Source organism: Pleuronectes platessa, chromosome 9 (assembly GCF_947347685.1).
Source record: "Pleuronectes platessa chromosome 9, fPlePla1.1, whole genome shotgun sequence".
In the NCBI taxonomy this organism is placed as follows: domain Eukaryota; kingdom Metazoa; phylum Chordata; class Actinopteri; order Pleuronectiformes; family Pleuronectidae; genus Pleuronectes; species Pleuronectes platessa.
Window position 1 is genome coordinate 22510147 of NC_070634.1, and position 14825 is coordinate 22524971.

The 14825-nt window shown below is 42.5% G+C and overlaps 1 protein-coding gene across 1 annotated transcript; it reads right to left on the bottom strand.

Annotated features, from left to right (window-relative positions):
- Nucleotides 1-5824: 5824 nt before the first annotated feature.
- On the bottom strand, nt 5825-12492 carry ak4 (adenylate kinase 4). The gene is made up of 5 exons (XM_053430462.1): nt 11919-12492; nt 11090-11209; nt 8487-8659; nt 8002-8120; nt 5825-7566 (listed from the first exon to the last, which is right to left on the bottom strand). The coding sequence occupies exons 1-5, from the start codon at nt 12058-12060 to the stop codon at nt 7440-7442; spliced, it is 681 nt and encodes a 226-aa protein (XP_053286437.1). The 5' UTR covers nt 12061-12492; the 3' UTR covers nt 5825-7439.
- Nucleotides 12493-14825: the final 2333 nt, after the last annotated feature.

Genomic DNA, 14825 nt, shown 5'->3' on the forward strand with positions numbered 1-14825 from the left:
GGTTCCTTCCTTGGCCTTGTCCCCTGGCAACGGAAGCCCTGCATGGTTCTGAAAAGAGGACATGAGCCTGGGAAACTCTTTGAGCAGAGCAGACGGGAGCTCGGAGCGCAGCGTGAACGGAATGTCCAGGAGGGAGGAAAGCAAGACCCGTCGCATCCGGACCAAACGTGCTGCCGCTCAATTGTCGCAGTGGAGCTTCCTGTCTTGTTCTCAACTGTGCCGACTAATATTTACCCTTTGATGCCCCTCATGAGTGTGCACGTGCCACTTGGGCTTCATAATCACTGCCACGTGCATAGTCACTGCTTGCACATGAAGCCAGACACATGGTCCATGTATGTTGTACACGTTTGTTTTATTTGTTATTAAACCCCTTCAAGATTTACTGATTTGATGAAGGTTATTTATACTGTGATCATGAAGATGGACGACATGACTGCTTCCCAAAGGTGAAGCCAAAGCAATCTTGATCGCCACCTGGTGCTTTTTTTATGTAAGACAGTAATAGCTATTTAAATATTGATCTTTGGGTTTATAATAGACAAACTGATTAATTCATTAATTCATTAACCAATAAAGAAGTTAACTGGTAGTTGCAGTTACTTGCAAAGGAAATATTCGGGGGAAAAAAGCAGCTTTCAACTTGAGCAGACCTTTGCTAAAAAAATGGAAAATGGAAAATAAAGAAGATGTTTCGGCAGATGTCAAACTTCTCTCTCATTTCATAACATTTACTACAGATCCTAGTTTTATTGATATGTGGAAACTATTGCATAAATATTGGCGATTGGCTCAACAAACAGTAAATGCAGATTATAAAGCTCATGTGATCTGCACTGGTATCTGTGACACTGTAAAACAGGTTTTTCTTTTGCTACAAAACAAAGAAAAGGCCTGTTCACAGGTCAGTGTCACATGCACACTGGAAATTCTATATTGACGGTTTGAGTTTCATTTAGTTATTTACTTCTCCTTTAAGAATCCATTAAAAAAAAAGCATTGAACCCTTTATACAGTTTCATGAAACGTTGCTGAAACCCTTGTATCTTATAAAGCTGTATCGCCACCATCACTGGTTTTTACCATCGTCCTTTAGGATCGACGGAGGATTAATGATTATCCCTCATCCCCCATAAGAGTTAAAGCAGAATCCAGGAATCTGCTGGATCAGCTGCCGGGCGGTGGACTTGAATCTGTGCCTGAGTCTATGAGACGTTTGATGCTGCAATCCAAGGATTCTTGTCCTGGGCAGTAAAAAACAGAAACCTCACGGGACAACACAAGTCATCCACGCTGCACTGCACTCACTGCTTACCAGTGGCTTTAACGTAGGGAACTGGAAACTGGAGAATCCCAGTTTTCATCTATAAAACGCCCTAGGCCCTTGCCCTTGGCCATAAAAGGCCCCTTAAACCCCTGGTACACCTGCTGTTTTTATTGCACCATAAACAGAAACATTACAATAAATAAAGTAATTTATCTTATACCTCCATGAAGTGAAATCTCATGGATGATTCTACACTCCCTCGCTCTGGGGCCAAATGTGACTCAGTGGCTGGTGATCAGAACATGAAACCACCACGAGCTGTGTTAATCCGCTCACGTGACAAGCGTGACGAAGGTGGTGACGTGGCTGAGCGCTATTGGACAACGCAGGAGAGGAGCTGTCCTCTAAACCCCAGAGCCTCCCCCTGGACGAGGAAGATGAAGATTCTGATAACGCGGATGATGATGCTATAAGAAAACCTGTCATTCCAAATACACAGTGTTGACCGAGGCTGTGGCGTCTATTAATCTCTGGCTTCTTTGGTTTTGGCGCATAAACGTTATCTGACGCACAAGAGCGTGTCATGCGCCTTTAAAGGTGTCCTGAAATGCCGTCACCGACATCATCAGCTGGCAGAAAAGAAAAAAAAAATCCCAGCAGAAATCAGGGTGACAACCTTCCCACTCATTTGTGTCATTTATCTTAAGGATGAAGGGACGTTTAACATAATGCATGACGTAGAAAAAACAGAATGCACCATTAGTCATGCGTAAAATAATAATACCTCTATAAAAAATAACCCAAATGAGTCAGTCGTGATGCTTGTGTGCGCAGCCAGTCACTACAGAGGCCCGATGCACAGAGACAGGTTCCATCCTTTTATATGAATGTGTCTCGTGTATGAGAATCACGTCTTGGAACCGGTGCGTATTGAAGACCCGCATCTGTGGCCCCCCGGGCGGAGATGCGCTGTGAGGGGGGGAAGTGGGGAGGATTTCCAGAGGTATAGCTTGACATTATGTAACATCCACAAACACACATCACGATGCTCTCTTCTCCTCCTTCTGCTTTACGCATACAAGCCTGTCTTATAATTAAAAAGAACACGTCCTTTCTGTCACATGAGTAAAAACACATAGAACCTCGCAGGTGGATTTACCTTGCTGCGCGCTTTCTACCATTCTCCCGTTTGCGCCGTCTCGTGCCGTGGTGAAGATGCGCTCTGAACCGCGGCTCCTCCGCGCACAACACACCGACCTTTGGTTTGTCATTCGCTGCCGAGCAAAGGTCAACGCGTCGCCAAACGTCCAGCGAGACGAGGAGGATTCCCCCCGGTTAAAAAAACAACCCGTGCGTAAAAGTGCAGAGGCAGCGCGAGGCTACGGCATCATCATACAATCACATCTTGGGCATTAGAGCGACACTGAGCAGGGTACCGCGATGGCGTGTGGTAGATCTGTAGAAGATGTGGATGGGCTTGAGTGGGCCAGATGGAGGGGGTGTGGATGTTCATGGATCTGCACAGTGGAAACTGCGCCGCTCAGCGCTTCCTGGAGGAAAACCTGCCACAGGACTACAGGAAACCGAGGGCTTGAATTCACGATAGACAGTGGTGGAGGAAGTAAAAGTGTTTGCATACTTTAAAAATACTCAATTAGCAGTAAAAGTACTGCATTCATAACCGCACTTAAGTAAAAGTATGACAATTACTCATGGTGCAGTAAAAGGACTTTATGTTACTAGTTACTATTCTATCTGATATATTTTGATTAAAATAAGCAAATGTTACATTTTAACTGCTAATCAACCAGTCATTTAGACTTTATTTATATAGCACTTTCATACAAATAAAATGTAACACAAAGTGCATCACATAAACCACCAACCCTCCCAAACACACACACACACACACACACACACGGTATCACAAACAATCAGAGATACATGGTTTGCACTGACATCTGGGAAGTAGAACTGTCAGACAAATGCAGTTGAGTAAGAAGTACAATATTTCCTTCTGAGGATGTAGTCGAGTGGAAATAGGGTAAGTTGCATAAATGCCAACATTAATGTAAAGTACAAGTACCTTCAATGTTAAGTATAGAACTTGAGTAGATCTACTAAGCTTCTGTACACCACTGATTATAGAAAACCCCTTTACTCACAAAACAGAACTGTAGCAATGGAGAAGTCAATAACCGGAGATTAGCACTATTAAGACACAAACTATTATATGTGGATTCCTTATATCAATATTTAACATTATAGGTCACGACTCACGAGGCAGCAGAGCTCTAGTTCCTCCCATAACCAAACAAGGATCATGAAACACAACACCGGTCTCAGGGGCGGCTCCTGGTACAGGCGACATAGGCGGTTGCCTGGGGCGCAAAAAGCCGAGAGGGCGGCACAAAGGCTTGGTCAGTCACCTGTGAAGACCAGCATCATTTACCCCTGAACCAGCGAGGAGAAATGATGATGATGATGAAAAATTAAAGAAGCCCACTGCACATGCTGCGCAGAAACCTACTGCACATATCCTTCAAGGGCAATTTGATGTACAACCAGCAATCAGTGCATGACAAAAATAAACCAATATATACAATGTAAATAAAACACAATATAAAAACCCTATAGACTAAGTAGCAGGGGGAAATTAGCTTTTAATAAATGAATTGATAAGTCAACCAACAGAAAATTACCCGTCAACTATTTAAATATTCTCAAAACATTTCATTCTGCTTTTAATTTCCTGTTGTGTTTCTAATAATTATTAATGTTGGTGACATTTCCTTGATAAATGGGTGGAGGTTTTATTACCTCTGCTAAGGAGGTTATGTTTTCACCTCTGATTTGTCAGTCAACAGGTTTATGTAATAAACTACTGGTCCAATAACCACACAACTTGGTAGAAGGAAGCTTCATGGATCAGAGATGAACCTATACGGCTCTGTTGAGCTCTACTGAGTGCCAGTCTAGTGAATGAATCTGGAATCTTCTCTCAACCCCCCCCCCCCCCCCCATAGGGTTTGTAGTGTGAAGCTAATGAGGTGTTTTATAAAGATGTGATCGAAAACGTCAGACCAAGTGAAGCCACTTTATTTCAGCATGAACAGAAAAAAAGAAGGGAGTTCATTTCACCTCACAACAGTTCCTCATAGCAGCATGATGCATACAAAGGGATCTATAAAAACGTACTCATTTCAGCAGCATAGTAGGGGCATTTGCTGATGTCATCACCCTTGGCTCCGTGGACAGGCAAGCCAGCATCTAAAACCTCCTCCTGGATGGCTCCCTGTGTGAACAGTCAGGCGGCGGGTCGCACAGAATTTGTGCTTCCGCCTCAGGTGTGTCCCTGACGTACACGCTGCGGTGATAGACTGCGGTTAGAGTCAAAGATGAATCCAAAAAAGATTAAATTATCAGGTGCACAATTCAGAAAGCACCGCAAAGTAGAGGAGGAGAATAAAGAACATTATAGAGGTAAGAATCACCCCGATTGAGGTCATCATTAATGTTTATTTGTGTCGACATGACATGATATGCTATCAGTACAGGACTCTTTTGATATTTATATATATATTATATATTTGAGTTGTTTTTTAGAGCTTACAAATTTGTCTGCCTGTGTATGAATCTGTATACAGTCTAAAAGTTCTTGGGGATGCATGACAGTTTGCGTGTGTATGTTGGGGGGGCGACAATTTTAAATCTCGCCTAGGGTGCCAACATTGCCAGGGCCGCCCCTGACCGGTCTAGCTGTATTTCAGGTTTTGGGGCATGTGGTGATAACAATTTTAACAATATTTAACAACAATGATCATCAAGGTTCATGCAATAAGACAAAACAGCACTCCACCCCGTGTCAGATGTAAACAGAGGTGACGAGGGTGTAATCTGTCACAGAGGAGCAGGGAGGTGCAAGAGGATCTGAGAGGATTAGAGGAGAAAGGGAAGACACACACACACACACACACACACACACACACACACACACACACACACACACAGCATTCTTACGTCCCGTGTGTTGTTGTTTATCGATTATAGCCTGTGAGTCAGTGCAAGTTTGCGTATGTCCTGCTGATTCCTGTTTTTCCTCATATGAAAAATCGGGGAGCAAAGAAGGGAGGAGCTGCGTTATTTTCTGTTACTTGATCATGATCACTGGAAAGAAACAAACAAACAAACAAAGAATGAGAGTTAATTCATAGTACAGAGATTAACAGCATCAGCATACTGTATTAAATCTTGCCCTGTTTTCTTTCTTTCTTAAAAATAATGGAAAATAACTTGGATAGACAGACAGACAGACAGACAGACAGACAGACAGACAGACAGACAGATCTATAGATAGATTGATAAATAGATAGACTTGAACTGAGAAACAAATGTCAGCGTGTGCACCCGTTATAATCAAGTTGTCTGACACAAAGCCTGAGACCGGCTGATACACTGATATACCGGTAGATACACACAATACAGGTGTGTGTACTGTATGCACAACAGGTTCCACAATGTTGCATCACAACAACAGAAATACAGGGACAAAGCAGCCATGAGAAAATAGTTTAATCGTTCTTGGACAGTGACATGTTAGGACTGCAGGATAGAAAAAAGGGAGAAATCCACAGAGGGGTTACACAACAACTGTGGAGTGTGGTCACGCACTCGACACACTCTTCACACACACTCATCGAATCATTATCTACAGACTTTTGCTGCTGAAGACACCAAGACAAGGAAAGACAAGTTATTATGCACAGGCATAATTTGTTCGGTCAAGACACAAAACTTGCCTTTACAATCTGTAACACACACAAGACCCACAATCCTTGGACCACACATAAGGAAAATAATATCAAAAGATTCAAAATGATTTGATGTGATAAATTTACTAAAAGTTTCAAAACTGCTGGATCAACAAAGGTAGAACTAAAAAAATATATAATAATCTCTAGGTCATGATGTGCAGTTTTGTGTCTAGTGCATTTAGTGCAATTTTTAAGTGTATTTTCTCTAACGCAATTCTTTTTTACTTTGAAATAATGGATCTGGAGCTCGTTATTTATTTCTGAAACAATTGATAGTGGAAATATTAAGCTGGAAAAGCTGGTCATTTTACAAGTTGTTCCCAATGCAACATTCATTGATGTATTTAAATAATCTGAAAAAAAAACATCTTTACATACATGACCTTCTAACAATCATATAAATCCCACATTTCTTAGTAATCCAGCACAAACTTTACATTCAAACTCTCAAGGCAACCGTATAGTATATTTAAAGGAAGGTAACAACATTGAAACCCTCTGTATTACAAGCATTGGTCTTCATCTCAGCCGCACCAGGTTCCAGCAGCATCCTGAGCGTGACTGCATCCGACTCTGCGGCGTCCCAGCATAACAAGCAAAGAATAGCGGTTTACACAGTGCATCGTTTACATAAGTGATGGACTCATCTAGAAGCAGTGAACTCGAAAAAGCCAAGGAGGGAGAAACTGCTTCTGCAGGACTGTTTTGCATATGTAACAGCTGACGTGTAGGCGTCATATACAGCTCACAGACTCAAAGGGTCCGATTTTGGTTATATTTAAAGCAAAGTAGCGTCAGTATTGCTCTCAAGGAATCTGTAACCTAAAGCAATGTATAAATTGAACTTTATAATAAGAGCCTTGTTAGGTATGTTAAGCATAAAAAACTACAACTCCTCAGTTTGCGAAAGTAATTTACGGGTTTCACTGCAAAATGATATTTTTTGTCTGTATTCAGCCTCATCATCGGCTTTCTTTGGTTTAGTTTTATATTCAGTGTTTCACAATTAAAAATAACAGATTAAAAGTGTGAAGAATTGCTGCTTGATTAGTGTTTGAGTCAAATCAATTTAAATAAGGGATTAGTTCTGATATTTCCTTGAAGAATTCTGACATTTCACTACAATAATATTTGAAATATTCTGCTCCTGATAATTGGCATGTAGAACCATTATTCAAAAACTTGAAAGTCTCAGGCATGTTGGCTGGCAACAGTTTTGATCAGTGTCTCGGTCAATTTATTTCTCTAAACCCCTAACGAGTTAAAACCTGACACCGAGGCCAGCGCGTGCAAACCTCCACCCACTTCCTCTAATGGCCTCCTGATGTTCCCCTGTGGTCTTTTGTTCCAGAGCAGCGTCAGGGCATCTGGGGCTGGCAGGTGTCTGGTGGCTGCGTGTGCATCTTGGTGCTGAGGAGAGAGTTGATGTAAGGCCAAATCCGGTCCGTCTCTGTGCCGGAAAACGAGTGCAGGATTCCCTGGGACCTGAGGGAGGAAGAAGGAGAAGAAACAGGTTGTGGCCACGTTGATAATAACGTTGAGTATTTCCACCTATGTAGCAATAAACTCCTGAAATGTGACTGGACCAACCTTATTATGTAAACTATTATGTATAATCATTTTAGTCTTAAAACTCAGTCATTACAGAAACATTTTACTTATCATACACAACAGAGGAACCGGGAGGCTCTGCTTGTTTCATGTGGAGCGATAAAATAAAACCCTACTACAGCTCTAAGAGGTTTAAGACTTGAAAACACTGCTGAGCTAAATATTTCGAAATGGGAGAAACTAAGAGTTCAATGATCCCAGTCATGACAACATTGTTTGATTTCTGGCCTTGACTTCCCATGGTGCAATGCTCTTGGCAGATGTTAATCCTTGACAAATGTTCACACTGCAGAGTAAGCATCCACTCACTTGTATAAGTCTATGACGGGCTTGGCTACATCTTTGTAGTGTCTCAGTCTGGACATCAGAGCGTCTGGTTTGTCGTCGTCGTGCTGAATCAGCGGCTCCCCAGTGATGTCGTCCTTACCCTGAGGAGGGCAAACACAAGGGCCCACGTGCAACAGGGTCAAAACAAAGCTCTTTCGTTACTTTAGATAATACACAATACTTGTACTTGTACATATTAGAGTATAATTATATAGGCTGTGCAGGAGTAGGGGAAGTTAGTAGTGAGTAATGATGTTGTCACTCATCTGGTTGAAGTTTCTTGATTTAAAAAACCCTCATCCAGCTGATGCAAGAATTAAAACCCCAATTTCTAAACACACAAATACAAATCACGGGCTGAAGAAACTGAAAGAATAAATTCTCCTCCAGAAAATCACTGAAGTGTCATTAAAAAAAAAAAAGAGGACTATTGTTAATTCTGTTGTAACATCTATATCTTGTGAGACCTGCACTCGTGGCGGGTTGAAGCCCATGTTGTAGACTCTCCCGCTGCCTGGGTGGATCCAGCGGTCGCTCAGTCTCTCTCTCAGCGTCTCGTAGGGTATGTTGAGGCTGATGACCAAGTCCAACTGGCACAAGTTATTCAAGGCCCGGGCCTGCGACAGCGTCCGAGGGAAACCTGGACAGACATGACAGAGAGTTTATGTTAGGAGGTTGGTCGACAACATTCACGACTGTTGTGTGTGTGTCCCTTTTTCTTAAATCAACACCATAAGGAGGATGTACCAACTGTATTTCCTGTTTAGATTTCTGCTTATATCAAGAGCCCACAGCAAGTTAGGTTCAACTGTTTCAAGATTTGTAAAACAATAAAAACTGATTATGCACATGTGGAGGAACTTACTGGAAAAACACAATGGCCTCAAATAAGCATGATCTTGGTGAGTCACCATTAGTTCTAGCTAGCATGCTAACTAACTAACTAATGCTAAAGTTTTCTCGTAGTACCCAAACAGTAAATTGGTTGGCTGATAATATTGGTTAATATCAGCTTTTCACAGATATTGCCTTATGTGCACTGATATTACAACAACATTGAAAATGATTTCATTAAATCAGCTTCTACTGTATATAGTTGGTAATATTTGTGTTTTACTGTTTATGTATGGTTGTTTGAAGTAAAATGTAGAATAAACTGTTAAACTGTTGAATATCAAGCCTCAAGAATATTATAAGAACGTGTTATCAATTTGACAGTGACTTGCTAAGGGACAACCTATGCCAGGCAGATGGTGTACAAGGTCAACAGGTTTACCCTCTGGGGACCATGAACATCTGCCCCAAATTTCATCGCAATCCATCATGTTGAGATATTTCCCCCCCCCCCCAAAAACGAATATGTCAAACCCTTGTTTGCACGAGAGGAAAAAGTCTCGGAGCAACAATGTCAGTTCCGTTCATCCTCTGGGTCCCGTGAGTGCAAAGAAACAAAGATGTGCTATATTTCAGATTTAGCTCAAGGTGACCTCAAGGACAAAGCTTTGCCAGAGGTCACCTTGGCCATTTTGTCCCGTTTTACTGCTTTTTAACTTCATGGTTTGATATCCCTGCATTTGGGTGTGTCTGCGGTTTATTGTTTCCTTATGTGTTTGAGTGGAAGCCGACAGTTACTCTGTACGTTCCTTTGTTTGATAAATAAAGAGCCGTTAAAATCTCTCTAACCACCAGAGCATCATGTTACCAAGACGGAGGAAGGCCCCAGTCAGTGGTTACGAGAGGGGAAGAGCAGGCAATTATGTCTATGTGGTGCAGTATATTCCTGTTTGTCTCTGTGTGTGTTTGTGTGTGTGTAACCTTGATAATCTGATCCTTCTCCTCTTGCTTAATTTTGTTTGCCGATCATGCCATGTTTCAAGGTTTAAACCAGTTTAACACTAACCAGTTTGTTTAACCAGTGTGTGGCATCTCTCTGGAAGATGTGGGTAATGTTTAACTGCAACAAATAGACAATGATCTCCACTAATTAAGGAGCCATTTTCCAACCAGCATGTTTCTATGTGCACTGCGAAACATAATTATTTTTCACATCAACATTAAAACAGACAATATATTGACATTTTATATGTAACCAAATGTAGTAGAGTGAATATTTTAAAAACTAAAGGGGAAGGAGGGGATACAGTCAAGACCCTGAAGCTCTGGAAGGACCTGGTTGAGGAAGTTTGGCTAACAGAATCAGTGACATATTTTAAATCCCTTCTGAAAATGCAATTAAGTCTAAGAGGGTTGTTTTATTATTTTATATACACGTATATAGAAGTACCTCAGAATGTACTTCTAATAAGAATATATTCTGCATTTTATGTGAGATGTTTTCTTAATTTCAATATTTCGAATTTAAGTTTTTATTACTTTATTTATGTGGGTATAAGCACCTCAGAACGGACTTCTATAAGAAGACCCTTCTTGACTTTATCTAAGTTATTTTCTTTTACAGAAGTAAAACGTACTCCAAAAGAATCGAGTCTGTTTATTTACTTCATTTCTGTCTTTGATTTGTCACTGTGAAGCACATGTAACTCTGTTTTAAAAAGTGCTTTATAGATTGAGTTTATTATGAAGTTTATTATTGTTTTTTCCATGGACCTTTTAATGTTTAGACAAAGGTCAGTGGGTGAAATCCTGGCAAATGATAAAGAAACTTGGTGAACCCTGCTGATATGAATCATCTCTCCTCTTGGAGCTGACCTCCGTGTCCACAGTCCAGAGCAGGAGGCTGGGAACTCACCCCATGCATCAGAGAACTAATCACTCACAGACCTAGACCATATTTTCCCACATAGTTATTCCTCAGACTCCAGTAAAAGCTCTATGGAGGCCATGTTTCACAGAATGCAAACACTTTAATGAAGGCCCTGCCTCTAACATTAGTCATTTTGAGGGGGGTGGCACCGACACTGGCCAATCAGAATATAGGGCAGCTCCCAGCACAGGGCCATGACGATGCACAACAAAAAACATATTCCCTCTCTGCAGAACAACTGCTGTATGTAAAGCTGGTTTATCAGCTGTGTTTGGAGTAAAAACAAAAAAACACTGTTTTTCTTACCGTCCAGTAACCAGCTGTTGCCGCTCAGCTCCTCCAGTCTGGGCAGCATCAGTCTGGTCATCACATGGTCAGGCACCAACATGCTTCTTTCCACAAAGGACTTCACCAGCACACCTGCCTCTGACACACAACAAACATACGGACAATCGTAAATATGTTTGTTCTGCTTCCTGCTTCAAGAACCAGAAGCTTTGATGGAAATAAAGACACACAACTCTTGCTCGTGACCTCTGTAATCTAGTTTATTTAGAGTCACACTGGAAACCCTGAGGCCTGCTGTGGGTAATTAAGTCAGTATTCATGCCAAGTCACCAACTTCTCAACACAAACACACACACTCACATATAGATTTCACTCATTTATCAATCTTTAAACTATAATATGAAAAGGGGAAAAAGGGGTTTGTTGTCCAGCAACACACAACTTTGCTACGCACATATGTTTATACTTAGCCCTCTCCTCTGAGCTCAGGTTTACTATCACTGTATGTGAGCTTTGGCAAGAGCTGGGAATTAAACGAATGCCAGTTGGTGAGTCAAGTCTTCCCCAGAATGAAATCAGATAAAGAAAATTAAGTTTCCTCCCATCCAAGTGTCTCGTGTTCTGGGGGGTTGGACTGAAGAATTAAGTTTTGGACATATCATGTGCTTCATTCTGCAAATGCTCCATCGTATAGACCTGATTAAAATACATTTGTGATAATAATAGTAGTATTAAGTTAAAGAAAACATTAGGATGATGCCAAGTGCTCTCGTGGAACATATAACACAACTTCTTTGTTTGTTGTTGCAGGCTTTGCTCTTCCTGGTGCCACCGCAGTGTTACCTACCTGTTTTTGCTGTTATACTCTCTCGCAAAAAGTGGCCACTGGACAGATAGAGGAGGCCGAAGCTGTGCGCAATCCTCTTGGATATCGTTCCTTTGCCTGATCCCGGCGGACCCATGATAGCAGCTCGGAATAATTTGGCCATGTCTTTTTCTCAAAAGCGGCCAAGAGGCTCCGGGACGCACAGACGTTCGCTTTTTTCCTGATCGTGATCAGCAGCTCGACGCAGATCACCCACTAATCAAACTACACTGGTGTGAGCGGCTTAACTGGTCCAGAGACTTGAATGGCTCGTAAACTTGCCTCGCCAAAGTAAAAAATGCCAGCCTATCTGTGGCGTCTGTGGGGTCTTTACGCACGCAGCGCCTCCTCTCCACACGCATTGGGGGCTACGGTGCTCCAGATACGGTTCAAGTCAAAACGCCCTTCTCCTTTTCTCCTTCTCCTCTCTGCCCTCCTGTAGACACTTTACGCCCGCCCACGTTTTTAGGGAGCGGAGACTTTTCTCTGCAAATGAATGAGGGAGTCTCCACAACGCCCTATTTTTCTGCGCACAGTCATCCAGAAAATATGCGGATGCCGAATTCGCACAAACTTCGCTGGGTGAACTGGTTGCTGTAGTTTTTTTTATACGTAACTGATGAGCAACTATATGTGGTTTTAATTTACAGACTGGAAACTGACAAACAAGCACACGGATATCTATCTATCTATCTATCTATCTATCTATCTATCTATCGATCGATCGATCTGTCTGTCTGTCTGTCTGTCTGTCTGTCTGTCTGTCTCTCTATCTCTCTATCTCTCTATCTATCTATCTATCTGTCTATCGATCGATCTGTCTGTCTGTCTGTCTGTCTGTCTGTCTGTCTGTCTGTCTGTCTGTCTGTCTGTTTGTCTGTCTGTCTGTTTGTCTGTCTGTCTCTCTGTCTCTCTATCTATCTATCTATCTATCTATCTATCTATCTATCTATCTATCTATCTATCTCTCAATCTCTCTCTCTCTCTATCTGTCTATCTATCTATCGATCGATCGATCGATCGATCTGTCTGTCTGTCTGTCTGTCTGTCTGTCTGTCTGTCTGTCTGTCTGTCTCTCTGTTTGTCTCTCTGTCTGTCTGTCTCTCTGTCTCTCTATCTCTCTATCTATCTATCTATCTATCTGTCTATCTGTCGGTCCGTCTATTGTTATTATTGTTATTATTTTTATTATTGTTATTATTATTATTGTTGTTGTTGTTGTTATTATTATTGAAAGTGGTGAGTAAGAGGCGGGTCGGTCAGTGACTGTGTCAGCTGATGTCTGTGCCTCAGCTTCTCACTGATCGAACCAGTCACGGTTACATTTTACGTGCATTCACCGACGTGGACGTTTTGGAGAAGCGCACGCGTCACGTCACCCCATCGTGAGAGACCACACTGTTGGATTCCACCACTTGTTGACAGCATGAGCCTCCGCGCTGCACATGGCTCGTGTTACTATTCCTTCTGCTCTTTGGGTTTTTCCCCCTCTTCTTCTTCTTCTTCTTCTTTTTTGTTTCCTCCTCTCTATCTGGCAGCAGGCGCACAGAGTCGCTGTCATTCCGCGCAACACTCGCCCACAGGAGAGGAATCCAGAGAGTCGACTTGTTGCGGCTGCGTCCCGGAGCTGTCAAACACTGCGCACAGCCTCCAGCCCGCGGAGCCTCCGGAGCGATCCCAGCGGACAAACAACCGGGCCCGCGATCCTCGTTCTTCTCTCGGTCTCATTTTGGGTTGTTTTTAAAAAACTCCAGCCTGTTTTTTGGGGAAATCTTTATTTATTTTTTTGCTCCTGTCACATGGCTGCTGGGAGAATTCAATAACAACCAAAAATGGCGACAATCACGTTGCTCTGTGTGTTCTTGCTGCGTCATTAAAGATATTCACGTAAACACGGGGCGCTGACCGGGGGGGACTGTGGGTAAGTGGGCTCCGTGGCTGTGGTGCATTTCACGCAGACTCGCTGTTATTCAAAAAGCGTGATTTTTTATTATTTGGCTCCTGCACGAACGCGCTGTTTGTTTTTGCCCAGGGAAAAAAAGGGGGTGTGCGCGCAATGCTGGGCGTCAACGTTTGGCTGCACAACGCGAACAATGCACTTGTGTTTTCAAAGCCTTTGGTCGTTCTAATTTTTTTTTTTTTAAAGTGCGAACATGCATGTTGTTGTGATGGTGACGTATACAACGCGGTTGTTTACACTCGGGCAACTTTTGTTTATTTGCAAAGGGGGGACGGCAACCAGCGCGAGCACGGTGCGTGTGTGGCGTCTGATGGCACCAGTTTGGATCGTTACTGGGTGTTCCTGTGTTTACCTTCGACCAGTTGTTTACATGCAAGGTTTATGTAACAGGATCCTGCTTCTTCTGCTTTTTGTGTGTGTGTCTTTTATACATGTCAGTAAACGCAGCACGATTGCAGCCCCCCCCCCCCCCCTCTCAGTGTGTTCGTGCATGTCGCTGTTTAGCTGTCGCACTTCTTTTTTTTTTTTTCCGTGCACGTCTGACATGGACATTTTTTCTGGACAGAGCCCCTGTGCAAGCTAATGGAGTTGTTTACAAGAAGTGCGGAGGGGCGGGGCGAGGAGGAGGAGCCGTGACGTCGCGGGCGACGCGACCTGACTGTTCGAGAGGCTGCACGCGCCGAGGAGGGATGGGGGGAGGCACGGAGCAGGATCATAACAAGTCTGACGTCACTTGGCCTGTGGTTGGTATAAATAATTTACAGAGGTTGAAAAAAAAGTTTTTTAAAAAGTGGTTTTCCTCCATCAGGAAAAGAGGTGAAGGTGCAAATATGGAGCTCATTTTGAATTTTGTGTTTCAATATTTCACCAATTAGAGTGCGAGTCATTTTCATCTCCAGGATAGTAAATTAATAATAACTTTATTTGAC